Source organism: Chamaea fasciata, unplaced genomic scaffold (genome assembly GCF_029207755.1).
Source record: "Chamaea fasciata isolate MVZ Bird 193981 ecotype frontalis unplaced genomic scaffold, bChaFas1.0.hap1 SCAF_13, whole genome shotgun sequence".
Taxonomy (NCBI): Eukaryota; Metazoa; Chordata; class Aves; order Passeriformes; family Sylviidae; genus Chamaea; species Chamaea fasciata.
This window is the reverse complement of record NW_027094098.1, coordinates 20,538,021-20,565,225: the sequence shown is the minus strand read 5'-3', so window position 1 is coordinate 20,565,225 and position 27,205 is coordinate 20,538,021. Positions and strand designations below refer to the sequence as shown.

Genomic DNA, 27,205 nt, shown 5'->3' with positions numbered 1-27,205 from the left:
TGGTCTTGGCCATTCGCAGGGAGAACGAAAGCAGTGCCAGCTTCCCTTCCCTTCTCTGCTCTTACAACTTTACTCGTCATAAGGGAAGAAAGAAGGACGTAAACCCATTCGCACACTTTGAAGTTGATTTTAAAATCGCCAGTAGCCGGCGTTTTGTGAGAAGCGCTGCGGAAGCGACAGCCGCTCGCTTAGTGCAGCTGCGGCCGAGCCGCCGCCCTCAGGGCACAGCCCCGCCGCCCTCAGGGCACAGCCCCGCCCCCTGGCGCTGATTGGCTGTGCCGGGAAGGGCGGGAAGGGCGCCGGCCCCGCTCCCCTCAGCCGCGGCCCGCCGGAACCGCAGGAATCTTTGCACACATTGTACCGAGAAAATTTTCTCTAGAGCCATCAGAAAGGACAAAAACCACCTATTTGACAGTGAGTGAAGACTGAATAAACAGTTTTGTACGAGTAATTTCTACTGAGAGCAAAGTGACCTTGAGCTGCTTTTGCCCAAATAGGGTGGCATGACATACATTTTCTGTGCCATAAATCATGGAAAAGCAGGCTAGAAAGAAAGGAATTTTTCAGGGTTTTTTTATTCACAAAGCTATTATTGAGTGTTAATGCATAAACTGGCTTCTGAACTGCCAAGTTACATAACAGTGTTAATGTAAGACTACACAGTGTCTTATGTATGTTATGCTAAATATTTAGGTAATTCTGTATGACTACCTAAATCACCTCAGAATATTTTAAAACTATTAGGGTACAAGACAAAGAATAACAATTCCATTTGGTGACTGCAGGAGAACAAAACCTCTAAAGCATTTTCATGAAACAGAACTGTGCACAAACTACATTTCTCAGTTTAAAACTCTCGGGTTTCCCATTCAGCTCTGCAGTGTAACCAAGTGCATTCCTCTCCAGAGAAGACGAGAGGATTTTAACAGGGGTCTCCCAGAATATACCCGTGAAAAACAATGAAAATTACATTTTCAGCAACCTAAAATATCTCAGTTTAATCTGTAGAATTAAGCAGTTATTGACCAATCTGAGTATACAATGTTTCTTACGTCAGTAATAATCCTATCTTGGTTTGATTCTGGTAAAAAAAAATTAAAAAATGGTAAATACAAAGACAGTATCAAAGGCACTTATAATTAAGAAATTTTACCAGTTTTTAGTGTAGAGAATAACTTGAGAAATGTGTTGGTAATTCCAGTACTCAGGTTTTTGTTAAAATACTTTTACTTGCTCATAATAATACATATAATGAACTAGGTACTGTACAAAAATAGAAGATTTGAGGCCTTTTGTAAAGCTAGGAATATATACTAGTACACAATTCCACTGAAAATAATTACATGTAATTAATTTTATTTTTGTTCCCTGAACTGCACTGTGAATTGCAGCCATTTCTGCACATCAGGCCCTGTTCCCTTTACTCAGGAGGCAGCTCACCTGTCTGTAAGCTGAGCTACATACTCTGATGATTCTTCTGGTTCATAATAAACCTGTTTTTCCCTAGACTGCACACAAGTGGAATATGCTAACAATAGTACAAATAATAAATATCATAAAACCAAAAGTGATACTTTCTTAAGGGGGCTTTCTCTTGATCATAAATACACCAGCACACAAGTTTCTAATTTTTCTTTTGCATCCCTGGGCCTGAGACCAAGGCCTCTACTGCTGGGTGAACCAAGGGACAAGCACAAGGATTCCTCTGAGAATGCCTGGTGAATGTGGAACCATCAAAAAGTCCCCTTATTAGCTTATATTTGACCCATTGCCAAAATAAATAGAACAAATTATGTTTCAAGTGTCCTTAAAAAAATCAAAGCTATTTTAAATTAAAATCTTTTCCCTAATCCAAAATATACAACAGTTACCACGTGAAACACATTGAGAAACATCACCATGTAAAGGACACTTAGGAAAAAATAATTCCCAAGAGTACTCCTATGAAGTATTAAACACGGTCTTAAAGCTCCCAAAAGTGAACTGAAAGGTTGGACCTAAGTGGTGTCGTGTATGTGGGAGAGGAGCTCAGAGTGAGGAAAGTGGCTGAAGTTGTTTACTTACACCTGTGGCCAGTGCAGTTCAAACCAAGATGAAGCCATATACAACATTCTGAGAACTTGCATAAAAATCCCCCTCTCTGGTGATGCAGTGGTCTTGAGTATGTGGACTAAGACTATATGGAATAGGAGAGAGTCAGTGGAAAACCAGCGACTCTGAGGATTCCTGTCTGCTGTCTGCAGTGGGAAAACAACACAGGGTATTGCTGCCTGGCCACTGGCCAGTGTTTGCTCTGTAACTCCTGGGACTGTGGTTTAATGAGACCGACAGACGCTTCCTGAAATGCACTGCAAATGAATCATAACTTATTTTGGCACTTGTGTTTGCCGTTCCTTTCCACATTGCAGATGAAAAGGCAGAAGGCATTTCTGTGTACAGTGTGGACTGTGCTTTAATCTGCTATAGAACAGGTATTTTCTAGTGCTTCTCCATGTGGTACTTCTTGTTTCCTTCAGTCAGGGCTAATGTTCCTGATCCAAATCTGCTACCTAATCTTACAGGAAAGGTACACTTTTACCATCTTTCTAATGAGGAGACAGTCCTTATTTCTTCTTCTTAGCTGGCCACTGCTAATACATCCACCCACTTTATGATTCAAAAAGTTCAGAACTGTTTAACTTGTCTTCTTCATACAGCAAAATATTTTCCATGAGCTTCTTTTTTTGATCATTTATCTGTATTTTCCAAGATGTCTCTCTGGCTAAGGCTGAAAAACAAAAAAAGCCCAAATACTGAGGAAAAAAAATCCATTATCTAAGGAAAAGATGATAATATTAAATTTAAGAAAAAGCAACCAACCAACCAAACAAGAAAACTGGCTTAGGGAAAAAATCTGATAGAAAACTGCTAGATGTTCTGTAGATTTATTAGTAAATTCATAACCAGGGAGAAAATATTTACTGATACATGTTTAAAAGTAGAAGAGGAACCCTGAGCAGTTCTGGAGAAGAGAGTAATTTGTGCCTAGTATTGTAAGACAAGGGCACTTTTACCTTGTGGAGCACACGAAGAGTCCGGGTCTGTGTTTCCCTGTGGACAGGTGCCCTGTGCAGCAGCTGCTGTCTCCAGGATGCCATCGCCCCTGGTGCACGCCACGCTTCTCTCCTGCAGTCCCTGGGCAGGCTTTCCCTGCTTGATGCTGTAATCACAGGCTGCCACTTTCTCTGAACTGGTACAGCTGTGGCCAGGTAACTCCTCTGCGGGCTTTTCTGCAGGATTCCATATGAAACTACTGGACTCATCTGATTCACAAGGGACCCGTGACACGTAGATGCCACACGTGTCGGGTGCCACAGCTGCCGTGAAAGGCACGCAGGGGCTGATGCTGGTCAGAATTGCTGCCCGGGTGCTCTCCTCTTTATTCCCCTCTGCAGAAGGCATATCCACGCTCAGACTGGCTGTCTCATCATCAGTTTCTTCTGGAGTGTTCATGGAGAATCCAGAAGTGCTGCTTCCACAGATGTAATGCTCTTTTAATTTGTTTTCAGCCATTTCCATGATTTCAAGTACCTGTTTTTAACAACCAAATCTGTGAATGCATAGTAATTCCTGTACCCCTGCTTACACATATTCTCCTATGTCAGCACTCACAAACATAAGCAAGACATGATTGTTGTAGCTTTACACCCCAATGACAAGGAGACTTAAATCTTGGCCACGTATTTAAAATATTACCTCTGCTATGTTCGAATTCTTCTTTCTCAGGCAAAGGCAGATGGCTGATGCAAAATCAACAGCCACCTCTTCCAGCAAGTGCCCTGCTTTTCTGTCTAGGTATTTGCAGCAGATTTCTTTGGCAGCCAGTTTTTCCAAATTTTTTACTTTGGAATGTGAGCTTTCTTTTGCTGTTTGAATTTCGTCGGCAATCATTTCTTTCTGTTCAAAGGAAGGAGATGCATTAATGAAGGCAAAATGAACACAAGCATTTATTTTTGTCTGAATCTCTGAGAATCAGTATTGCTGTGTATTTGTCATTAGTGCTCCTCAATGCCTGGTTCACAGACCGAAAAGCTTTAATAATCTCTGTTCATGCAACTGACTGAAATGTTTGTTCTCACAGGAGAGAAAAAGGCCAGTGGCTTTCTCTGCATGTGTCCAATGCCAAATTTCCTAAAGCAGTGCCAGCTCTTCTTGGCTTGTGCTCACTTATATAGGAATGAAAAAGAGCCAACACTGTGTAAAGCAGCATTCTTACACACAGGTTTCTTTATAACACATGTGAAAGAAATCAGGAACGTGGGATCTTTGATTTTCTGAACCCCTCTGAACACCTCTGAATTGCTTGCAAATAGTGGGAACACAGTTTTTCTCCCCTCCAAGGCTTCAGCAAGACAAGAAATGAGGAGCACATCCCACAAGAGGAATGCAGGTGGAGGCTGCTTTCTACAGGTGGTTTTAATGCATTCAGTGAGTTTGGCTGTTCTGATTGCTTGTGAAAGTGGTTCAGGTAGCTCTAACCTCAGCTTGGGAAACTGGCGAGGACATCACTTCCAGGCACGAGCACAAAACAAACGCCTGATAAACATGATGACGAGCTTCTGCAGTTCCTGCTGACCCAGGTTTCCCCACTCACTGTGAGGAGATCATACCACCTCCTCCTGGCACGCAGAAAATACACAGCAGCATTTTAGCCAAAGCCTTGTCTCTTAAATACTTTTTTATTTTGGAGTCTCTCCTAATGCAATTCAGGCCAGCACTCATGAATGGGTATGTGAAAAGAGAGTATCTATTGTGCTTCTGTTCTAATGGCAGGCAGGCTACTGACATTAACGGAACCAGGATATGGCTCCAAAACTTCCCTTCTGCAGGACATGTACAGCAGACAGCAATTATCAAATTGTATTTAAATAAAATTTAAATTATTTTTATGACAGCAACCCCATTAATCTGTACTGGTGTTTATTACTGCTGCTTTTTCTTACCAGGTAAATCGGGTGTCTGTCTTCATCCAGTGCCTTCATCCCAGTCAGTATCTCTGCTAAGACCTACAAAAGGTAATTGGAACATAAAATGAATTGTTCAGAATGAACTATAATTTTAAAAAATAAGTTTCTAACTAAAGAAATATTGAACTTTCAATGCATTCTGGTATTATATTTTTACTTCAGATGGCTTAACAATTCCAGCTCAGGGCATTTATGAGACTTTAGATCTACCTCCAGAGCCAAGCCCAGATTTTATTGTACAATAGATATTGCTGAAATAAAGAATAAGAAGAAAGTAAAGCTAAAAGTAGATGAGAAATCACACTGAACAGAGTAACTTCCTACTTAAATGGAAACACCTGGAGATGGGTGACATGATAGACTATCAAATATTTTAGCTGAAATTACAAATAACAGGCAATGTTTGTAGCAGCTCATGTGGTGAGTCTGCAAGAATTCTGAACATCTAATTTAAGCCACCATTTAAGCCATCATCAGTAATATTTTATTTACAATAAGAAACGCTTTTGTTTTTCTGGTTTGAAAGATTCACCTCATTTTGCCACAAACTGACATATATTTGGAGTGTGAGCAATTAAAACCAGGATTTCAACACATTACAGAGCCAGCAACTATAATAAGAAATTGCCAGCAAAACAACCATATGAGGTACTTGCTCATACATTGAATTTCTTGTTTAGAAGCATCAAAAAATGCAACAAAGCATGGAAAAAAAGGCAACATACCACACCACAGCTGAATATATCCACTTTTTCTGTTAACTGCCCATGTCTGACAAAGTCTTCTGGCAGGTATGTAAGAGAAGCTTGTAGGACTTTGGTTTTCATCATGGCATATTCTGATTTTTTATCAGAAGAATGCAATCGCAGGCCAGAATGCCCAAGCTTTGGTGTGAAGTTTTCATCCAACAAGACATTTGAGCTGCAATAATGACAGACAAATAACAATATTGGTCAAATCACTACTTTATCTTGAGGCAAAGAATTAATTTTATACTTTTAAACTTAAGCAATGAAAGCATTTGGCCTCCCGCATAGGACTGAAAGGATTAAGAATGTTAGAAAGCAAGAAGGGGGGAAAAAAGCACCCAAAAATTACTTCAAAAGAATTTACTTCCATCATTTAGGAAACAGTGACAGGTTAAACAAAAAAGGCTAAAGAACCTACAGAATAAGGGACAGCAGAAAATACTGCAAATGGATTTCCAAACTGTATCAACTTTAGCCATGATTGTTAAAGAAATCCTTGAACTACCAGGTGACCAAGGAAGTGCTGATATGCCAAAGTCCTCACCTCTTGATATTCCCATGAAGAATTCCAAAATTATGCAAATACTCCACTGCTCTGAGAACTCCTATAGAAATGCTAACTCGCATCTCCCAGGTCAGTGGAGCAGAATCATTCTGCAAGAAAAGGAGGAAAAAATGGTAATCAGTGGAATAAAACACTAAAAGACATTGGTAGTTTAAAAAACCAAAGGCTTAGCTGAGTCCCAGTCAAACTCCAGGAGAAGAGCTGCTGCCTTTCTGGTGCCTGCAGCCAAGGCACTTGGGCACCTGTTTTTTCTGGCTGTTTCTCAGAAATCAGAGATGCAATTGTTTTCCCTGGAATTCCAGGAGAGGACTTGCAATCACAAGTAGGTGGCAGACCCAGATTATTGCTTACGTGGCACTGAAGCTTGTTTTGCAGGGAGCCATTGGGCAGGTACGGATATATCAGACAGTGCAATCCAGTTTCCACTGAGAACCCCAGCAGCTGCAGAATGTTTATGTGACAACACCTGCAGGCACAGATCAGCAGTGATTTGCAAATGATGTAAGAGCAATGCAGAAAAATACATTCCTGAGCTGGAGTAAGTTCCTAAATTCAAGGCAACTGGAATGGTGTGCTGCAGCTGGAAGCACAGCTGGAGGCACAACACGGTCCTGGGCAGGAGACAGCAGGAGCCTGACTGAGGGACAGCCCATCACACTGCAGCAGGGGTTCAAGCTGGGCACTCCCCATCCCAAGGCTGCAGAGTGGTGGTGCCAGCTCAGCCAGGACCAGCAGGAGCCCTGAGCTCTGTGCTGCTGGCCCAGGGCTCCTGCACAGGCAGTGCACGACCCCCTGTCCCCAGCCCAGCACGGTGCCTGGAGCAGACACCCCGGCACTGATGAACACCCAGCACTGACCACGAGCAGGACATGCATCGCTGCCTCTGAAAGCCAACCACTCACCGAAAGCAAATCTGCACTTCTGTATGAAAGAACCTCTGCGTGGAATTTGGGCTTGTGCATTCCAGCTGAAAAATGAAAACATGCAAGAGAATGTCATTAGTAATTACTAGAACTTTGCATTTATACACATCTGGTAGTCTCTAGGTGACAAGCTAGTGTAGGACAAGTACTACTGATAGCAACATTAATTCAAAGGCAACAATTAATTGGCAATTAGAACAAAAACTAGTGTAAAGACACCCCTGATCCAATCATCAATGCAGGCAGCTATACCACAGGCTACTTCTACATATAGAGTTAATGGAACTACTCACATGAGTAAAGTACCCATCATGTGTGTCTTCTGAATTCAGGTTTAATTATTTACATAATTTCACTTTTACCTCTCCTCTTGTGTAGCTGTTCTGGTTCTTTCACCACACACATTAAACAACTGCTAATGGGCAAGTCATGCTAATAACATATCCTCTTCTAGAAAAAGGCGCAGTACTTGCCTCTTTGAGTCTTTTGATGACGAACACCATGTTGTTCCTCTGACCTTTGTAGACGTCTGCAAAAGTACCTTCGCAGATTCTGTTCTTGTCACTGAAACTGTTTGTGGCATTAGCAATTTCCCTCTGGGTCCACAGAAGACTCCCGCTAGGGAGATCGCCCATCGTCTCCTGCTGAGGAGTAGAAGAGCTGCAAGGCTACACATTTGTAAAAGAAACAAGTTTATCTCATGATAATCCATATGCTATTTCCTTCTTTAAGTGTCATATTTTCCTTCCTATGTTTTAAGCCATCACTGTGATTGCTGAATGAAACTGTGAAAGGTACCATGCAACCACCCCTTAGGGTGTAGGTAATTCCTGTATTGATGTGTTGGGATGATGTAAAACTTTTGCATAGTAGAAGTGACTTGAAATCAGTTACCAATCTGCATTTCCACCCTTCCCAGGAAACAGACTTAGTTTTGTTTAAAACTCCATCTCTTTATGTGAAGTTATTTTAGTCTGATTTACAAAAGATATTAATCTTTATAGTTGGGTTATATGGTGAGAAACAGTTGGATGAGAAAGTGGGGTCCCTCATAATGTAATTATGCTGTGGTAGAAACTTCATATCTACTTTTGAAGCATCTGGCATCAGTTGCACAATAATTTGTTGCTTCCAGTGTGGTAAGTCCTAATACCAACTATAATTACAGTCCCACTGCAGTCTAATCATGCAGCTTTCACAACCTTAATGTGCACCCAACTTGAGGAAACAAAGCACTAACTTCTCAAGAAACTCTGAAACTACTTTGCTCTGAGTCATTCTTCTCTCCTGGCTGGTACTCCTGGACCATGTTATTGTGGAGGAGTTTAAAGCCTCAGACAAAATAAACCAAATAAAACAGGCCAAGAACAACCAGGATGGGATTAAGGTGTGCCCACAGATCTGGGAAACATTTTAGGGACAGGACAGATCTAGTCAGACTGTATGAAAGATGAGAGAACTGTGGAGAGGAAGGAACAGGAGACTCCATGCTGAAATCATTAGGAACATGAGGAGAATTTTTCCCACTGCGATGGTTAAGCACTGGAACGGGGGCTCAGAGAGGTGATGGAGCCTTTAACTTGGGAGATTTTCAGTTGTCAGCTACACAAGGCTTTGGACAACGTGGCTTAAATTCAACACTAGCCCAGTTTTGAGCAGAAAACACATTTTAAGTATACAATGAAATGAAAAGAGGTATGTGGTTCTGACTAATCAGTGGTTTATACTGTCCTGTCCTGCAGTCATACCAGAAATGTAAGTCCTGTAAAAACTACACGAGAATCCTTCAAACACAACTGCTATTTGTGGATGTGCTATCCCTTCTGAGCTACGCAAGAAGTAATACTGTAAATTTTTCCCACACTGGTCCTTCACTGGCAAAAAAGTGATGTAAACTACAAGCAACCTAACTGAAGCATTAGCACTGTATTCAGTCCAAGCCCTTTGTAATTGAGCTCAACATTTTCACTACATCAACGTTTTAGTACAAGTAGAGGAATAAACTTTAACTGAAAAAAGACGGAGTGTCATAAAGGCAATTTGCCTTGTTATATTCAGTGAGCACTAAGGGGATTTACCTTCACACTTGATAAAACAGGAGGATTGGACTGTAGGGAATTCAAAAGGTCTCTTGGGGGAGGTGGTGGAGCAGGCAGGGAATACAAGGCTCCTTCAGAAATAACACCTGAAACTGAGATAACAGAATTGAAAACACACCTTAATTTTGTAATACCACCATCTGTGACAAACTAAAAAGGTCTAGGAATTATGAAGATCTGGGGTATTTTTTTTTTAATTTTCTGACCAAGGATAATCTGTGACAAGCTGTCAAACTGTGAAATTCTGTATGAAGACAGGGAGCTCTCTTCGTGGCTCTTGTTTTGCAGGATGACTGTGCAGCCCTCTCCAGCCCTGGCTGGGGACATGACATTCCCTGTGTCTGTGCTGTTGCAGATGCTCTCCCCACTATGTTCTGGGGGTCTCCCTCTCTCGCTCTCGCTCTCCCACCTGGCTCTCTGCTGGCCTAGATTTACTGCGCATGAAGAGAGGGACATGGAGCAGGACATGCATGCACTGGTGTGGTCTTTGTACGGAGTCAGGATGGGACCAAGGCATTCAGAGACCTGAGAATCATCTGAGATCCCAGAGGATAGACACAACCACCATCTCTCAAGGCCAAGGGGGCTAAAGGAAGGACGACCAGGAGGTTGTGTGCTGAAGTCAGGAATAAACAGGAGACAGCAGGGCTAGGAAAACAGCAAACACTTGTCATGGGTGGTGGTCAGAGTGCCGTGACCTTCCTGGAGAAGTGTCCCTAGAAGGATGTCTCAGAGGGACAGGCTGCCTGCTGGGTGATTTCAAGCTCTTCAGTGAAATCAGCTCTCAGGGCGACACTGAAGGAAGAGACAGAGCCTTTCTATGGAGTTTTACAGGAGGCTTTATTCACCTTCTTCGTCTGAGAAGCCCAGTGAGGAAGTGCCAAAGAGCCAGGAGAAACAGGGGGTTATATAGGGAAGACAGGGAGTAGGGTAAAACATCAGAGCCAGTTGGGTGGAGGACTGAGAAATGAACTGATCAGGGAAGGATCGAAAACAGACCGATCGGCTGGGGTAAAGAGGAGGAGGCAGGGAAAGAACCAGTGGGGTATAACTGATTAACACATCAGCCACAAAGCCTCATGGGGGGAACACATTTCCTCACCACAGCAGGGAGCTGTCTGCCAGGGTTTCTCCCTGAGGGAGTTGTGTTTATATATTCTCTGTCCCGGGGTGCGTGTTCATATTATTTTCTGGCCTGACTGTGCTCCCTCCAGAGGAACATGCCTATATCATTGTCTGACTTCTCTCCAGGTGAGCGTGTGTTAACACTGTCTGGCTTAACAGCCTCCACAAACACTCAGCTATGCCCATCTGGGAGATGAGTGTCTTCACTGTACTATCCTGACCACAAACACACAGCGGCCTTGGCTACACAGTCACTTCATGTCAGAGCACGTTCAGAGTCCAGTACTGTACTTACTGCCTGCTGGGACTGCTCCCAGGTGTGAGGAGTCTGGGGATGGCATCAAACTGATGGCATTTTCTTTCTCTCTCCTTTTGCCTTCGGTGGGAGGCACAGATATGATCTGTTTGGGTGGCTCTGGCTCTTCTTTCTCAGCGCTGGTGATGTTAGAGGCCGATGTCCCTGCAGAACAGAGAAAAGGGAAGATAAGGATAACCAGGGAAAATAGAGTCTGACTATAAGCTGTGACCGGAAAATAATACTAGTCAGGACATCAGACTTCAAATTAACATCAACATTAAAATGAACATTCAAGCAATTTAGACAGTTTTAAATTGAGACTATACCCCTGATATTAACTTCTACTGAAAATTAACAGGAACTAATAGCTTCAAACAAATACCAGCAATGACTATTCAACAGAAGCAGAGTTTCTTACAAGAAGAAATTAGCAATAATCATATAATTTTCTATATAGCATCCTTCAGGTAATGATCTCAAATCATAAACACCTCCCAGCCTAAGGAAGGTTTTGAGTTCTCTGTCAGTTGTCACGGGACTGAGGTGAAGATGGACAGAACTGTGTTGGGTTTAGTCAGTTAAACATTCTAGGACTATTTTCAATTGAGTGATTTTAGTGGCATGACTAGGTTCACTCCCAGGAAAAACTTTCATACACAGGATTATTTGTAGGAAAGAGTCATACTTTTACTTAGCAACAGAAAGAAACAAACCAAAGACAATCTAGGGAAAAAAAAAATGCTCAAAGCTCAAAACTTATTGATGGACAAGGAAAGTTTAAAGGATGAATTATTGATTCACTACAGCTCAACAGCTGTGCTGTACAGAGCTTGGCAAAACCTCAGAGTTGGGCCTGAAAAAGCAACTTGAAATCTGATTAAAAGAAGTACAAGAATACAGTGTACCGGAACTTAAAACTATATACAGCTGAAGGGGGATTATTCAGATGAGATTAGGCTACAGACAGGATGGGAAGAAATAAAGTGCAAAAGTTCAAGATGCTGTGGTATTTGAGGTTCTCAAAATCTCCAAAGCAGCTGAATTCTTATCTCTTAAAGTGCTCTTAAAACTGAGGTTGAAAAGGAGCCTGGAAATGCCCAGTGTGCACTAGGGGTGACAGAAGGGCTTTCTACTCCCTGATAACATTTTCCTGGTTGTAGTTCTAAACCTCTATCTGGCACCTTTTATCAGGAATACATTTAACATTTTCTTAAAAATCCAAACTAATGCTTTATTTTTATACAGAAAATCATAAGCCCAAATATTATTACATGGTGATTCTTATCCTGCTGTCCTAACAGCTTTGTATCTTAAATGGTGATCTCAGAATCAAATATGCCAGGCCTCTGTTTGCATCTGAAATCAGACCAACAGCTTTGTGTTCTTTTACTTGTACAAACAAAGGCCAGGGAGTACCTGGAACAAGCAGGAAGCTCAGTGTTTCTCGTGTAACCTGGGCTACTTGTATGAACCATGAGCCAGTGAACTGTGGGAGAGAAGCCAAGCCCTGGCACATTCAGGCACTGAGGCTGAAGAACAGCAGTACACGAAGGGCAATAATGGCAGAGATGGGCATGTTCTGTTTCAGGTTTCTATCTGTTTTCTTTAATGCTCCCTATGAATTCAGGTCTGAATGAAACCAGGTCTGAAAACTAGAACGCAGAACACTCAGGTATTTTTGTTACTGTGTTCGAATGCTATGAAATCCCAAATTTTACAGGGTTTTAAAACTAGCTGTCAAACACTCTGCAGGCCTTTCTGCAGGCAAGTCCCTGTATTCTGGTTTTTTCCTCACATGGTTTAACCTAGAAGCCTCAAACCTTAGCATCACTTCCCTTATTTAACCTACTTTTCAGGGTTTTTCATGACTTTTGCAACTTCCTGCATGTCAGACAAACAGGGCAGCACTGCAGCTAAAGAACTGACATAGAAAACATCATTATGGAAATTGAGAAGTGGGTGCACTAGAGAGTGCAAGAAAGTGTTGAAGGGAGGTAGAACTCTTTGGGAAGTAATCTGTCAGCAAAAGACCTACTTCCCTTTGTGCTGTGTCTGATTCCTTTAAGTAGGAATTAATTGAATTATGGTGATGTAAGGACCGCTTAGTTTTCTGAAGTGCCCAACAGAACAAGCTACATATCCTCTGTATCTGCCCAAGAGGGATCACCTGAGTAAGCACATTCAGATGCAGTGAAAAGCTCCAAAAAAAAAAAAAAAGGTAACTGACAGGAGCATAAGGGAAAGCAGGTAATGCCCCGTTGTACCTACGCCAGGTGCAAATAGTGCAAGGGATGGCCATAGCGACACACCACAGGGAGCAAACCAGACCCACACAGGGATGGCGTGTTTCCCTGCAGGGATGGTGATTGGTTTTGTCTGTGTTGTGGCTGTGTTTCAGGGCTAACTGCTGGAACCTGCTCTTGGATTGGAAACAATCCTGGCAGGGGCTGCAATATGCCATCTCTCAGGATGTGATCCACTGCCACAGGACCAGGCCTGAAGGCTTTGCACAGCCTCTGTGTTCTGAAATCCTGTCTGATGTTTAAAAGCACCAGCTCTGGTTTGGCCACAGCTCATCTTCCTGGCACTTCTTGAGGGGTCCAAGATGGGCACCACAAAGCTGGGCTGATGAGCTCCAGGGACCAGTGAGTCCACCTGTGTCACCTCTTCCCTCGCACCACCAGTTTTACTTGAGTGAGCAGAAAATCACAATCAGTGGAGACATTTTAGAACTTGACACAGGATGTGACTTCTAACAAAAAGCTTCTTCAGCTAGCAAGGGAGCTGTCCTAGGAGGGGCCTGGGTGCTGTGAGGAGCAGCACAGAGCCATGGAAGGAAGGGGCAGCTACTCACAGTCCAGGATGACCTGAGCCGCCCGGTAAAGCTGCAGCCCTTGCAGGAGGTCCAGGAGCTGCTGCACTGTCGCCAGCCTCACTCCCCACCACCACATGAGCTCCCTCGTGATGCTGATCCCTGTCTTCTCCATGCACTTGATTTTCCGTAGCTCTGTTTGATCAGTGATCACATAGGAGGCTGGTGGGAAAGAATGGATATTCTGTTTAAACATTAGAAAAAACAGGCAAGGGTAAGCAGGACAGGCTAAGGTGTGAGACACAGTTTGCTTGTGCATTTGCATACCTTTAAAAGGAAGGATCACAATAAATGACCTATGTGGACATGAAGAAATTTCTGTTCCTAAAGTAAGATATCCCTTTTCTTCCTTCAACTATTCTGGAAGAATTTTTGTTCTATCAGAGACACTTGAAAAGAAGACACACTTTTCAGCATATTCTCCCTGTAATCTTTCTCCTTAATGCTCTATACCAAAGTAAGGTTAGATTAAATTCCTGAGGTGATTCTCCCAAAACAGGTGACAGCAGTCAGTGGAGTGGCTGCACTCCCACTTGCATTCCTGAAACCCTGTGCTGTGGTGAGCCAAACAATAACTGAATCACCTGGGTGTTGGTTACACTCCGATACAGCTATCGGGGAAATGCAGCTATTTTTACATCCTGTGCCAAAGCTGACCCTGCACAATGTGCCCTGATTCCTGACCATGCCCATCACCCCACTGCATTCTTCCCAGCTCACTTCCCATACAAAACCCACCTCTCCTCATGCTGCCCCAGCTCCACCCCACACACCTAGACACAGCCCCAGAGCCAGAGTTCCCAAAGAGGCTGCGCCTGAAGGAAAAAGGCCGGGGCTGGGGTGTCCGTGTGGAGACAAAGATTCCCAGGTTCTCACCATGGCTGGCTTTGGAAGGACGCCAGAAATACAGCTTTATGCACCTGAAGGTAGTGGAGATGAATTCCACCCTACATCAGGAAGTTTAACTGGGCTCAGAGCTTATTCAGCACACACTTAGGGAAGTCGTGTCAAATAAAGGAAGGCAGGCACTAAGGAAAGATTCAGCTTAGAATTGCTTGCACCGGGATACAGAAAAAAGAGTAAATAACTCAGGGACTATATTTTCTGTACCCACTGACTTCACAGCCAGGACCGAGAAAGACAGAGGCAGAAAGTATGAGGGAATATACATGAAGAGAAGGAGGAAAGAAAAAAATAGAACATCTGAGCAGATGTGAGGGACGTTGTGAAAACAGGCAGTGAGAGGTGGCAGGAGATACAGGGTGACTGGAGAGGGAACTGCGAAAGAGTGCGGAGAGTGAGGGGAAGGGACCTGGCTGACCAGGAACCACAGCAGCCTGGCATTCCACCTGTGTTTGAAGAGCAAAATCAGACCGGTGCCCGGGAATTCCCTGGATGTTTACAGGATGTGCTGTGCCGAGCGCTGGGAAGCGTGGGGGACAGCGCGAAGCCCGCCCGAAGCTCGCGTCCTTCCAGCTCGTCCCAAACGCGCCGCTGTCCCCGTGCCCCCACGCCAGCCCCATCGCCGCCCCACCTGCCCCGTGTCCCCTCACCAAATCGCATCCAGTCGTAGTCGCTCAAGCAGTCCATCTTCTGGCAGAAGTCCTCCAGCACCCAGGCGGGCATGCTGTGGATGTACAGCGCCGGGGCCGAGCCCGCCCTGAGGGCGAGCGGCGGCGGCTGCAGGGCCATCGCTCCGCGGTCCCCGTCCGGACAGCCCCTCGTCCCCAGCGCGGCCATCAGCAGCGGCTGCGCATGGTGCCCGCCTGCCCAGGCACCGCGGCCGCGGGCAGCGGCGCTCCCCGGCCTCTCCTCTCTCCCCCGGAGCTTCCTCTTCCCTGCGGGGCTGCCCTCACAGCCCGTCCCAGCGCGGCAGGCGAGCCCGCTGCCGGGGAAAGAGCCCGTGACACTGCCCGCGATCCCCGGAGGCTCCGAGCGCCGCTTCCTGCTCCGGCTGACGTCAGGCCCCAGATGCAAATCAGATTTTCCTTTCCATGACTCTCACTGCTCCGGCCGGGTTGCCACATTACGAGTTTCACGCGCCGGAAGCGCGGGGTGTTTTCCCGGGTGTCGCGCACAGCGGGCAGGGCCGGCGGTGCGGACCGGGAGCGGAGCCCGGCACAGCCGCGGCCCCGGGCACGGCGCTGCCGCCTCCTTCGCCCGTGTGACCGCGGAGAGGGGCCGTGAAACCGCCACCACCGCTGCCGCCTGCCTACTCCTGACTGTGGACCCCCAGTGCTGGCGCCGTCCGCGGGGCAGCGAGACACAGATGTCACGGTGGCTGAGAAAGGAACGGGCACCGCCAGAGAAGGCACGGAAAAGCCTCCGGGGGATGCCGCGCAGGCATCCTCCGGCCAGGGTTTCCAGCCCGGCAGCGCACAGGAGCTCACTCATTACACTGTGGGGTACGGCGGGATATGCAGGAAATGAGAACTAAAGAACACCAGAAGCGGTCACAGGGACAAGTCTTGCTTGTCAAGGGTTAGGTTTAAAATATGTTCCTAAAGTCTACAATTTTTCCGAATTTTTAAAAACCTAACCTGATTTTGGTAAAAATGTATAATTTAATTTGCTGGTGTAAGTATTTCTACTGGCAAAAAGGAGTGCCTTCCTGCCATACTTCTGCTGCTAGGGAGTGCCAGCAGATACGTAAGTGTAACCATCCATCATCTGCTCTTCTTGTTCATATTTAGCCCTGAGTCTAAATTTGTATGAATTGCAAGAAGTGCTGTAAGTTTTGACACCTCCTTCTTTATACTCTGCAAATATGTTACAGTACAGCTAACTCTTGTTTTCAATATCAAACTTTCAAACTTTTGCTGGTTTCTACACTCCTGGCCTCAGAAATCATGCACTTCCTAGCTCCGCTGTGGCAAGGAAAAACTGAAAAATGCAATATTGTTGTAGCTACAAGACCAAAGAACAGGAAAAAAATAAAACTACCAAAAGTGTATTTAAAATATCTTATTTTAAAGTGTATTTTAAATATCTTTAAAACTCAAAGACTGCCTTGGGATGAGCTGTTTTATCAGTAGTACCAGTTCAACAATAATACTTGCATTTATGGGGTTTTCCCCTCCCTTTTCCCTGCTTACTGTCCCTCTGACACACACCTAAATGCTTCCATGATTGGAACATCTCTGAAAATGATGTAAGATGGGACTGAAATTGTGTTGCAAAGAGCTACATAAAAGTAGGAAGAAAAGACTTCTTCCTCTTGGGTACCAGAAAAAATTGTGAAACCATTTGAACTATTTGCCCCTGTGGGAAACAAGGGGAAAGAACACATCCTGCTGTGTGTATGGCTTCAGTTCTGCTCTGAATGCTACAGGTAACGCAGGGTCTTACTGGGGAACCGACTGAACAGAGACTGGATCAGTCCTGTACAGTCCTGCTGTTAGGCCTTCCAAGGTGGTGTGGGCAGGGCTCTGCAGTGCTGTGTGCTGTCCCCCAGCCCCTGGATGCTGCACGGTGTCTGAGGCGTTTATTTCCCAGGGGTTTCTCCTGCACACGGCGCTCCCTGGGGCTGGCCCTGCCGGCTCCCACTGCTGCTCCCGGGACGGCCAACGAGGCCGAGCTGGACTGACTGAAACCACCCAGGGCTAACGCAGCTGCCACAAGGAAATGACACGTGCACTGTTACTAACCCATCTGAGCAGCTACCAGCAGACTGTGTTTCCCAATGTTCACGTGTTAAATAAAGCCAGCTGGGGTTTCTCCAATCTTTTATTCTGATCCAAAGGAGCACTCCAGAACAGAAAAATACACTCTAAAAAGAAACACAAGGAATCAGAGACCCCACCCAACTCAGAAACACGCAGAACATGTGTGCCATGTACAGACTGTTAAACCCAACACCTAATCAATACCAACTAGGTTACAGGGAAAACTGCAGCCAAGCAGGCCAGCTTTCTGCCAGGACTGCCATGCTAATTGCAGTGCACAGGCAGCAGGAGGGAACCTCCTCTCAGGGATGGCCAGGACCAGAGTACAGCAGCACTCTCTGACCCTCAGGCTCCCTAGGGCACTGACCCATGTCTGCTCCAGAGGCCCGCATGGGCTCACTCTCCCCTCAGAGGTCTCTGAGAGGTGGTAAGAGGAGAACTTGACAGTAGCCCCACTCCGGCCCAGACACTGCCCGAGGCTGTGCTGATAGTTCCTGAGAGCCACAACACAGCCCTGCAGCAATGGGCTGTGCAGGCCGTACAGTCCAAAGTGTCTGTTTCCTGATCAACCACGACTGTCAGAGTAACACAGGAATACAAACACAGAGGCACTGGGGAGCTACCTGACAGAATTAGAGTCAGAAAGCTAGCATGCATTTCCATTTTTATGTCAAAGACCAATTTCTTCAAATATGTAAGAAAAAACAAGTTTACAAATGGGGAGACATTCCATGCTTACAAAATACATTGAGATTCTTGGTTTCACAGCTACTCTCAGAATGTACAACTGGAGGGAAATGTACTCACAGAAATAACCTGCTGTAATCAATCTCCAACCAGTCTGCTCCTAACCTGAGCTGCATCGTATCTTGCTCAATGGACAATTAATGTAACTCGAAACTACGCTGCTTTGAACTCTCTGTGTGCACTTACACAAGAGGACATTCCACTGAGATGTGGGGAACAGAATACAGGCAAAGAAGTATTATCTCTCTTTCTCCAGCCTGCTACTAAGCATGGCCCATTTGTGAGCTGGCTGTGTGAGCCCATACAGCTCCCACTGGTCCTGAGAAGACACAGGCAGCTCGAGAGGCCCATGCTCCCTGAAAAGGCCTCCTACTACAACCTGAACTACAGCACTGCAAGGGGAAAAGACAGAACTTAAAGCACCTACCTCCAGTGAACCCTGTACAGGCTGCTGGGGAAGCAGCTGTGGGGCAAATGGGTGTCCAAAACTAGGATCTGGTCTGTGTGGCTGAGATCAGCCAGGCAAGAATCATATGACAAAGGCAAATAAGGCATTTGAGGTATGATGACAGTAAAAATGTGTCAGACCTAGAACGGATCTGACACAGCTTTGTACGTGGAAAGGGAAGAGGCAGAATAACCTCCAAGCATTTACATATCATCTTTCCACCAATGTAATGCTTGTCAGACCATCAGGCACTGCTGGAAACCCTCACATACAAACCACCCATGCCCTGTGACCCACAGGCACACTGAGGCTACATGTGAAAGGGAAATTCCATCAAAACAAATCACTCAAACAAACCCAATGACACAACCGTGTGGGCTAAATTAATCCTTGGTGTAATTTGCTTTCTAATACAATGAAAGTTACTTTGTATGAATATTTTCCATTTAGCTGCCCTGATCTCACCCCACAGTTTGCAACACATGTAATGAAGAAATGAACGGAACCATTAGAACCCAGCATGCCTCCAGGTGCTGTTCGGTCTTTGACTATTGATTTGACTATCACCAATGTTACGAGTTTTTTTTTCAAAACTTTAAACAGAGGCATTCAGCTCTTGGTGTGTTTCCTGGTGACTCTCACTGCTCAGACTCAGTGGTTTGCTACTGAGGAGTCTGAAGTAATTATGTTATTCCACAATTTTGTTCCTCAGTGCTTCATTCCTCTCCAGAGAAAGCCGCTGAAGATCCTTCCAAATATCAGGATGATCCTCCAGCTCTTCATATAATGACTGAACAATGTCCAGTTTCCTGTAGTCCACTGGGCTGACCAGACTGCGCACAACCTGCAGACATCTCTCCTTCAGGGTGAACACTGCAGTAGAACACAAGCACAACACACAAGGGCTGTCAGCTGCTGCTCCAGTGCCAACGATGCTGCTCTGAGCACGTGAACACAGAGCACAGCCCGCAGCAGTGACCCACCGCAGGCTGGGCTCTCCAGACAGGTGACAGATGTGGTTCCTGCCATGAGGCACCTATAAAAACCCCTCAGAGACCCCTTTAAAGGAGAGGTCTGTCATCCAATACAACAGCTCTACCTAGAACCCCTCACCATCTCTTCCCGTGTCTGAGCAGGTTTAATTTCACGAGGGTCGGATTTCTCACTAATCCTAACAGGTCCAAAGAGACCAAGTTCAGATTTCCCTAGGGCACATGTGGTCCTGTCCCTTACCTGGCAGTGTGATGTCAGCTTTGGTCACATTGGGGGCTGCCACGAACATCTCCTGCTGGTTGACGAGCAGCCCGTCATTGGTCCCTGCATCCCGGAACAGCCAGAGGTGCCCTGGCAGGGAACAAGGTGGGAATACACCAATTAAAGAACTTTGTAATGACTGGCTCTGAAGGGCATCTGCTCACACGGGACCAAGCTCTCCAGCTCAGCTCTGTGTGCACAGGCTACCACCATGGCCACTGTCACCGGTATGAACTGGGAGGGGAAAGGAAAAAGGTGAAAAAGAGAGGGAAAAGGTGAAAAGGAGAGGAAAAAACAAAGAAAAGGAAAAAGAAAATGGCAAAAGGAAATGGGAAAAGGAGAATGGAAAAGGAAAGAGGAAGAGCAAAGGAAATGGAGACGGAAAAAAAGGAAAAGGAAAGGTAAAGGCGGAAGAAGGAAAAAGGGAAGAGAAAGGAAGAAGGAGGGAGGGAGGGAGAAGGCGGAAGGCTAAATCCCCCGGCCAGCAGCTCACCCACCCGGGCCCCGCGACGCCCGGGCCCGGCCCGGCGCACCCACCCCGGTAGCTGTTCATGACGCGCCCGCTGCGCGGCTGCAGGACCGGGTAGTGGCGCGGCTGGCCGTCGAAGTCCAGCCAGACGGGCAGCACGCAGCGGGGGCTGTAGTTGTTGAAGACGACCTTGGAGACCTCCCGCGTGTTGACGGAGCGCAGCACGGGCTCCGGCCCGGCCGCACGGCCCGGGCCCGGCGGCGACATCGCGGCCCGGCCCAGCCCCGCCGCGCAGGCGCCGGGGGCGGCACCAGCGAGCGCCGACCGGCACGGCTGCGCCCCCTGGCGGCCGCGGCGAGGGGAGCCGCTTTTAACGACCGGCAAACAGCACCGGGCCTTTGAAACACCGCCACTTCCCTGTCAACTCCGTGCCGTGTCTTATCGCCAGGAAACCTCGTCTCACAGCTCTTGTGACTAAAGGTACTGGCCTCACCAGGGCCGCCACAAACCGATTCTTCCTCACAAACACTTGAGCTGTCACTTCCTTCCTCTCCCGACCTCTGGGTGCCCAAACATTGCTTTATCCTTCAGCTGTAGATTCCCAAACACTGTATTATCCTTCTCACACACACGTGAAAACGGTAAAATTTGAGAAAAATTAACTAGATACTGGGAAATCTGGACATGAACCAGAAAAAAACCACAATTAGGACTCATCTCTTTATGCAAAACTTCTAAAGCTTTAATATTTGTTAATTCACCTCTGAACAGTTACACATACATAGCATGAACACACTGTAATGGAAAAGGGCACACCAGCAACGTGTTTTTAGCCGCTGGTGAGCAGAGTAAGAGGCCTGAGAAATCATAGTATTGTCACAGAAGAAAAAAATATTTGCAACAGTATTTTTGTGAATACCGTGGCAGCATAACTGCAGCAGTTATACCAGAAATTCAAATTGTCACCTTGATGCATCCACGGTAGACACCAAAACCATGAACTTTTCAATATAACTGCTAAAAGAATCTCTGACTGTTTTCTAAGGCTGTGTTACCCCCTCAGCCGCGGCAACAGAACAGTAAAATATGGATCAGACATTTACTGGTAATTAGCCCTAAGGTGAGGTAACAAGCAGGAGAACCAGTAGCACAGCATACTGTTTTTGCCAACTGGAATTTGCTTATCAGACCACAAAAACCAGATCTTGGTTTCTTATTAGTTTACATTTGAGCAATGGTATAAATTAGGAAACTACATTAGAGATACTACCTCTGAACCCTTTAAGGTGACTGTCTTAGTAGTACTGTTAGTCATTTGAAGATACAGCTTGGTAAATAAATTAACTGTTACCCCCAGAGCTGCCTCAACACGTTTTCTACTGTAAGCAGGAGAAATAAATGTTTAACTGAAAAATACAAGAGAAGATGCAAGCCAAGGAAAGAGTTACTAATTCCACTAATGAATTTAAGTTTGGGTGGAGGGGAGCAGAGGTGATTTGAATAATGAGGTTTCAGAACACACAGTAGAACTGGCAGCTCTCAAGTTGATCCCTAGTTTAATATGTGTGTAACAATTTCCCCACAGGTTGTGTGGTTTCGAAACTGACAGGCCTATGCTCTCAGGAGTCTGCTTTACCAGCTGGCTATTGAACACAGTCTGGAGGTGTCTCCTGTGCTCCTCAGGCGTTTACCAGAAGGACTTTCTCTCCTCTGCCCTCTCCCAGGTGCGCCGCAGCAGGTACACGGCGGCGTGGAGGCCGCCCACGTTCACCCACACGGTCTGAGCCCTGCGCCAGATGTGCCCCACGCGGGACAGCGCCTGCCAGACAGAAACAGACACAGTGCGGTAAGACGACAACGATATTTTTTATTATTCTGTATCACACCTGACCGCAACATCAAAGGACTTTTCAGGTCCAAAACTGAATTTAAGCGTTACTAATTACTGCCCTATGCATGGAGCATCTTTTGTAATGATGACAGCTTGCAATTTTCCCCTCAGTTTATTTTCAAGTGTAAATAGGTTCGATTTTCTCTCACAGAACAAACCTTGGCAAAGCATTTCTTGTCCTGGGTAAGCAGCACAGCCCTGCCTGTCCCTGGGGTGCAGATCCGGCCCATCTCCATCAGGCAAGCCGGGTAGAGATCCCAGTTCTTCTTCTTCGACCCTATCCTGCAAGATACAATGAGATCCTTTGTGATCACTGGCACCACTTCAGTGCTGTTGGTGTCTCAGACAACAGTCTGCTCACTCAGGAGCACAGCTACTCTTACCATGGGGTTCATGACTCCTTCCCCAGCAGGCCCAGTTCAGAACCGCTCTGTGGAGAAGCCCAGCCCTGGCAGGAGAGAGGCACAGCACCCTCCCAGCACAACTCACCTCTTCCCAAAGGGCATGTCTGTCACCACGACGTCCACAGAGCCCGTCCGCAGGGGCAGGTTGCAGATGTCCCACTGGATGATGTCCAGGGGAACGCCCAGGGCAGTGCCGCTGCAAGAGCAAAGGCAGTTCCCTCACACATGAGCACTCCAGAACGTTGGCAATAAAATACACAAGGAAATATGAACCAGACACTCAAATGCATCAATGCAGAGCGGGTTTCTGCGCATACAATGCAGGAAAGTAAATCCCCCAAGTTCCTCTCACCTGTCCTTACTCTCATTTTTCCTCAGTAAGGAGCAGATGTTGTTTGCTGCTCTCTTCACTGCCTGAGGGTTGTTATCCCCTGCAATGTGGTAGCAGTGTGGCCATTCTGCAGCTCCCTGGGGGGAAAATGATAATAAGCAACATTAGCATCAACATTGCTTGAACGAAAAAAAAAACCCAGAATAATTTCTCAAACATGACAGAATATGACAAAGTAACTGCAAGGAGATGGCAGGAAATTTAGAATTCTGTAACAGATAGCTGTATTTTGTACCTTTAAAGCTCAAAATACTTTTGGATTTAGTCTCTTCCTGCTAGGTACTATGGAAGGAAAATGAGGCCATTTACAAAAAGTGTATTTGCATCTGTTCAAAAATTGGTGAGATTGGAGCTTACAATTCAGTCATTACCAAGAAGACTTACACATATTATTCAGCTGCAGATACAGACAAGTTTAATTAAATTTAAAAAATCACAGAAGAATCACCTCTATTGGTATCGCACCTGTACCACACATGGGATCAACTATGATATCTGTAGGCTGGGGATCACAGAGTCTGAGGAACAGAAGAAAAGACATGGTGAGAATTGTCTTAAAAACATTAATTTCTGTAAATAAGGGAAAGTGAACTGTTTTAATCACTCTGATTCTACCCTTCTAACAAAAAGCTTCATGTGATTTTTTTTCCACTAGTTAATTACTATTTTATAAGCAGCAATGCAGTGAAATTCTTTGAAAACTGTGGTGCACTATTTTGAAACTTGGCCAATACAGCAAATGTTTACTTTCCTTGGCTGGGAAACACCCACTGTTATTACAAGGCACACGGTGTCAGCAACTCCAGGTTTTTTTATTTCTTTTTCTTTAAGAATTAACAGAAATGGCTTCTGAGGGAGCAGTGGGGGATATAAAAGGTTTAATTTCTGAAACAAAATGACTTGTTAACTGAGCATAATGCAGCGTAACTGCCCTGACCTGAGCATGCCATAAGCCAGGGTGGAACGCAGCGTTGTGGGTCCGAAGTGTGTGATATTCCGTCTGTGGAGACTCTCTTCAGTTAATGCAATCCCCACCACGACTTCATGGTTGTGAATATTCAGAAGAACCTAAAGAAAAAAACTTGAAGTGAATTTCAGAAGTAACAGAAGCTTTCCACAGAATGCCTAGTAAACACTTACAGGGATTTTAGATGGTAATTTAAAATCCAGGAATGACATTTAAAAAAGCTTTTCTTCTTGGAAGTAAGGCAAAGCACCATTTTAATAGGACAGAATTCAGGCGAGCATCCACACACTCTCCCATTCACACCAAACCTGTTGCACAAAACTTCTCAAAGTGCTACAACCATTGCACTGGCTTCTTCAAAGATTTGGTTTGTAAGCTTGGGGCAGAAGTTGGGTAAGTCCTGCAAGACATAGTGAACCATCTGCAAAAGCAGCAATAAAAATCGTATTTGTGGTGGGGACTACATTAACTAGGAAGGTGAAATCTCACTCCAGGGCAGTGGCCAGCCCTTAGTAAACTTAGCAAGAAATACGTAGGTCTTTCTGCCCCCCAAAAACGGTGGCTCTTCACCACCAACAGGCCAGGGGTGCTGGTTGTATTTTCCCAGCCTCTGCTCTCCCCTGCCAGAAAATAAACACCTGACAGTTATTGTTAATTCCTTCTGTCCCCATCACCACAAAAGCAGCTTGCATTAGGAGCATTTCCTGGTAACTTAGACTGCTATTAAACAATGCTTTAGAGGAAAGATTTGCTGAAGGTGAAAGCAAGGCAAGTGCTTGCATCAGAGGACACACATAATGTTGCCAGGGAAATGAACACTTCAGAGGAGGCTGATTTCAGCATTACCAGTTTTCAGTTCCAGAGTCTCTGGAAAGCAGTTTGGGGATCTCTAAGCATCAGAAGAAAGAACTAAAAATTTGTACCGCAGAAACACAGGTATTTCCAAGGCACACTACTGTACCTCCACATCAAAATGAGTCATGTCAGCTTTCCATTGGAAGTGCTCTTGCACAGCTCCACCAAAGTCTCTCGCGGCCTCATTGGATGTGAAGCTGTGCTTGTCTCCAGCTCTGTTGCACGTCACTCGGAACTTCAGCACCTTTGCCTCTCCTTCGCCTGTCTGACCCTCACCAGCCTTGGCCCCGCTCTCAGAACTCCCCTGAGCTTCAACTTTCACACCTGACTGCTCATTATCTTCCTCCTCCTCCACCCCATTTCTGGATGTCACTCCTTGGGGATTCTCTGTATCCTGGCCACCAGTGGCTTCCACAGACACAGGGCTCTGGGCACAGTCCTCCTGGTCATTAGTGTTGTTTTGGTCTGCTCCCCCCTCTTCTCCACCATCACTCAGCTTCTCTCTGCTTGCAGGACTCTGCGGATTGTGTTTTTTGCGTTTGGTCTTTTTCTTTTTCAGGCTGTTGTTTAACTCCCAAACTTTCAGTGGATCGGTCCAGGGCAGCTTTTTAACCAAATCTTCCAAATCTTTTAGAGCATCTTCCTTTAAAAGACAGAAAAAGTCGTGCTTTGAAGTTATTCCATCCTTTTGAAAGTTATTCTTTATTTTGAGGCCTCTCAAAGTAGTTTATTAAACATTAATCCACTACATGTTTAAGCAAAGCTTACAGGTTTTTGTCTGTTTTTTTGCCACAACTAAATCGAATTACACTGAAAATCACAAGACCCACAGGATTTCATCATTTATCCTGTAAAACAGACAACTAACACTGTTTAAGTGACCACAGTGACACTTCACTGTCCTATGTCTGTGACCTACAAACACAGTATCAGCTCTTATCCCAGATTATGCCAGTGTAAAGTATTTAACTGCAGAAATTATGTTAGACGACATGGCCACACTTCCATTAACAAGCCAGAAAAAGGAAACTGGAATAATATAATGAATTAAAAACTTGTTAAACAAACAATACTTTGATGCCAGTCTTAAATTAAAAACTCCGAACAACACTCCAAACCCCAGAACCGACAGAAAAAGTTGGAGGAACTCACCTTATTTTCTTTAAATTGATAGTCTTTGAATTCCTGAACAACAACAAATAAATTATCCACTGACCGCAGCCGATGGACCTACAAGAGATGAAAAGGTGACACATTCCTAACCGTGTGCCGGGGAGACTGTGTTTAGGGTCGTTAGAATTTTGCCATCTCACGTCGAGCTTTCAGAGACCACGGTTTCCCACCTTTATTCCCCGCGGGAGCTCTCGGTTTACGTCTTTGCACTGATTTAACGTCCCCATCTATCATTCCAGGAACCCCGAAAGCCGGTAAAGGCGGATCCTGCACGCAGGCCGGCCGTGGCCGGGTGCGGGATGCTGTCCGTACCGGGGGCCTCCGAGAGCGAGGCGTTCTGCTCGGAGCGGCTGGGACCCCCCGAACCGAACCGAACCGAACCGAACCGAACCGAACCGAACCGCCCCGGCCACCCCGGGAACGGCGGCGCGGGGAGCCCGCACGGACCTGAGGTAAGCTCCGGGCCGGCACCTCGAAGTAGATCTTGCCCCGATCCCTGCTGATCCTGGAGGCCGAGCCCAGCTTCTCCTGCACCTCCTCGGCCGCCGTCTGCTCGAAGCCCGTGGGCACGGTGGCGCCGATCACGGCCGCCAGCTCCGCGCCCTCCCGGGCTGCGGCCGGCCCCGGCCCCGCGTCGCCGGCCGCGTCCGCCATGCCGGGCTGCCGGGGAGGGCGGGCCACCGCCCGCGCCCGCCCACGACCGGCCCGCCGACCACCGGCTCGCCCACGGCCGCCGCTCCCCCCGCGCCGGGCGCCGCCACCGCCCGCCCTTTCCGCTTCCGCGCCGGGCGGCGCCGCCCCCGCTGCTCCGGTGCGCTGCTGGGCGCGGGCGGGACGGCGGGGGCCGGGCGTCGGTCCGTGCGGGGACCCGGTGTCGGTCCTTACAGACCCGCGGGGACCCGGTGTCGGTCCGTGCGGGAACCGGGCGTCGCTCCGTGCGGGGACCCGGTGTCGGTCCTTACAGACCCGCGGGCACCCGGTGTCGCTCCGTGCGGGGACCCGGTGTCGGTCCTTACAGACCCACGGGCACCCGGTGTCGGTCCGTGGGGGGACCCGGTGTCGGTCCTTACAGACCCGCGGGGACCGGGCGTCGCTCCGTGCAGCCCCGCGGGGAGCGCCTGTCGGTCCGGCGGGGAGCATCTGTCGGGCTCCGGCCGGGCTCGGAGCGCGGCTCTGCGCGTGTTCCCACTCTGTGACAGGGTCATTCATTTCCCTCGAGGAGCGCTGGCGGGCCCGCGGGTCAATTCCCGGTTCCAAGCCCAGCATTCCGGGAGTGTGGGTGTCCCTGCGGCCCCTCGGGTCCC

General features: G+C 46.6%; 3 protein-coding genes across 3 annotated transcripts; all 3 read right to left on the bottom strand.

Annotated features, from left to right (window-relative positions):
* Window positions 1–557: 557 nt before the first annotated feature.
* On the bottom strand, window positions 558–15,574 carry IRAK2 (interleukin 1 receptor associated kinase 2). Its single transcript, XM_066195495.1, has 13 exons — window positions 15,191–15,574; window positions 13,620–13,799; window positions 10,763–10,927; window positions 9,322–9,434; window positions 7,717–7,911; window positions 7,223–7,287; window positions 6,672–6,786; window positions 6,300–6,409; window positions 5,732–5,927; window positions 4,983–5,045; window positions 3,736–3,936; window positions 3,054–3,570; window positions 558–2,767 (listed from the first exon to the last, which is right to left on the bottom strand). The coding sequence occupies exons 1-13, from the start codon at window positions 15,375–15,377 to the stop codon at window positions 2,649–2,651; spliced, it is 2,226 nt and encodes a 741-aa protein (XP_066051592.1). The 5' UTR covers window positions 15,378–15,574; the 3' UTR covers window positions 558–2,648.
* Window positions 15,575–17,349: 1,775 nt separating this feature from the next.
* LOC136296435 (von Hippel-Lindau disease tumor suppressor-like) lies at window positions 17,350–20,501 on the bottom strand. The gene is made up of 3 exons (XM_066195545.1): window positions 20,289–20,501; window positions 19,731–19,841; window positions 17,350–19,370 (listed from the first exon to the last, which is right to left on the bottom strand). The coding sequence occupies exons 1-3, from the start codon at window positions 20,485–20,487 to the stop codon at window positions 19,186–19,188; spliced, it is 495 nt and encodes a 164-aa protein (XP_066051642.1). The 5' UTR covers window positions 20,488–20,501; the 3' UTR covers window positions 17,350–19,185.
* A 439-nt stretch (window positions 20,502–20,940) lies between these two features.
* Window positions 20,941–26,655, bottom strand: THUMPD3 (THUMP domain containing 3). The gene is made up of 9 exons (XM_066195349.1): window positions 26,349–26,655; window positions 25,881–25,958; window positions 24,835–25,371; window positions 23,844–23,974; window positions 23,355–23,424; window positions 22,868–22,983; window positions 22,601–22,711; window positions 22,270–22,393; window positions 20,941–22,039 (listed from the first exon to the last, which is right to left on the bottom strand). Exons 1-9 carry the CDS (start codon window positions 26,553–26,555, stop codon window positions 21,908–21,910), a joined length of 1,506 nt encoding a protein of 501 aa, XP_066051446.1. The 5' UTR covers window positions 26,556–26,655; the 3' UTR covers window positions 20,941–21,907.
* Between the last annotated feature and the right edge of the window lie 550 nt (window positions 26,656–27,205).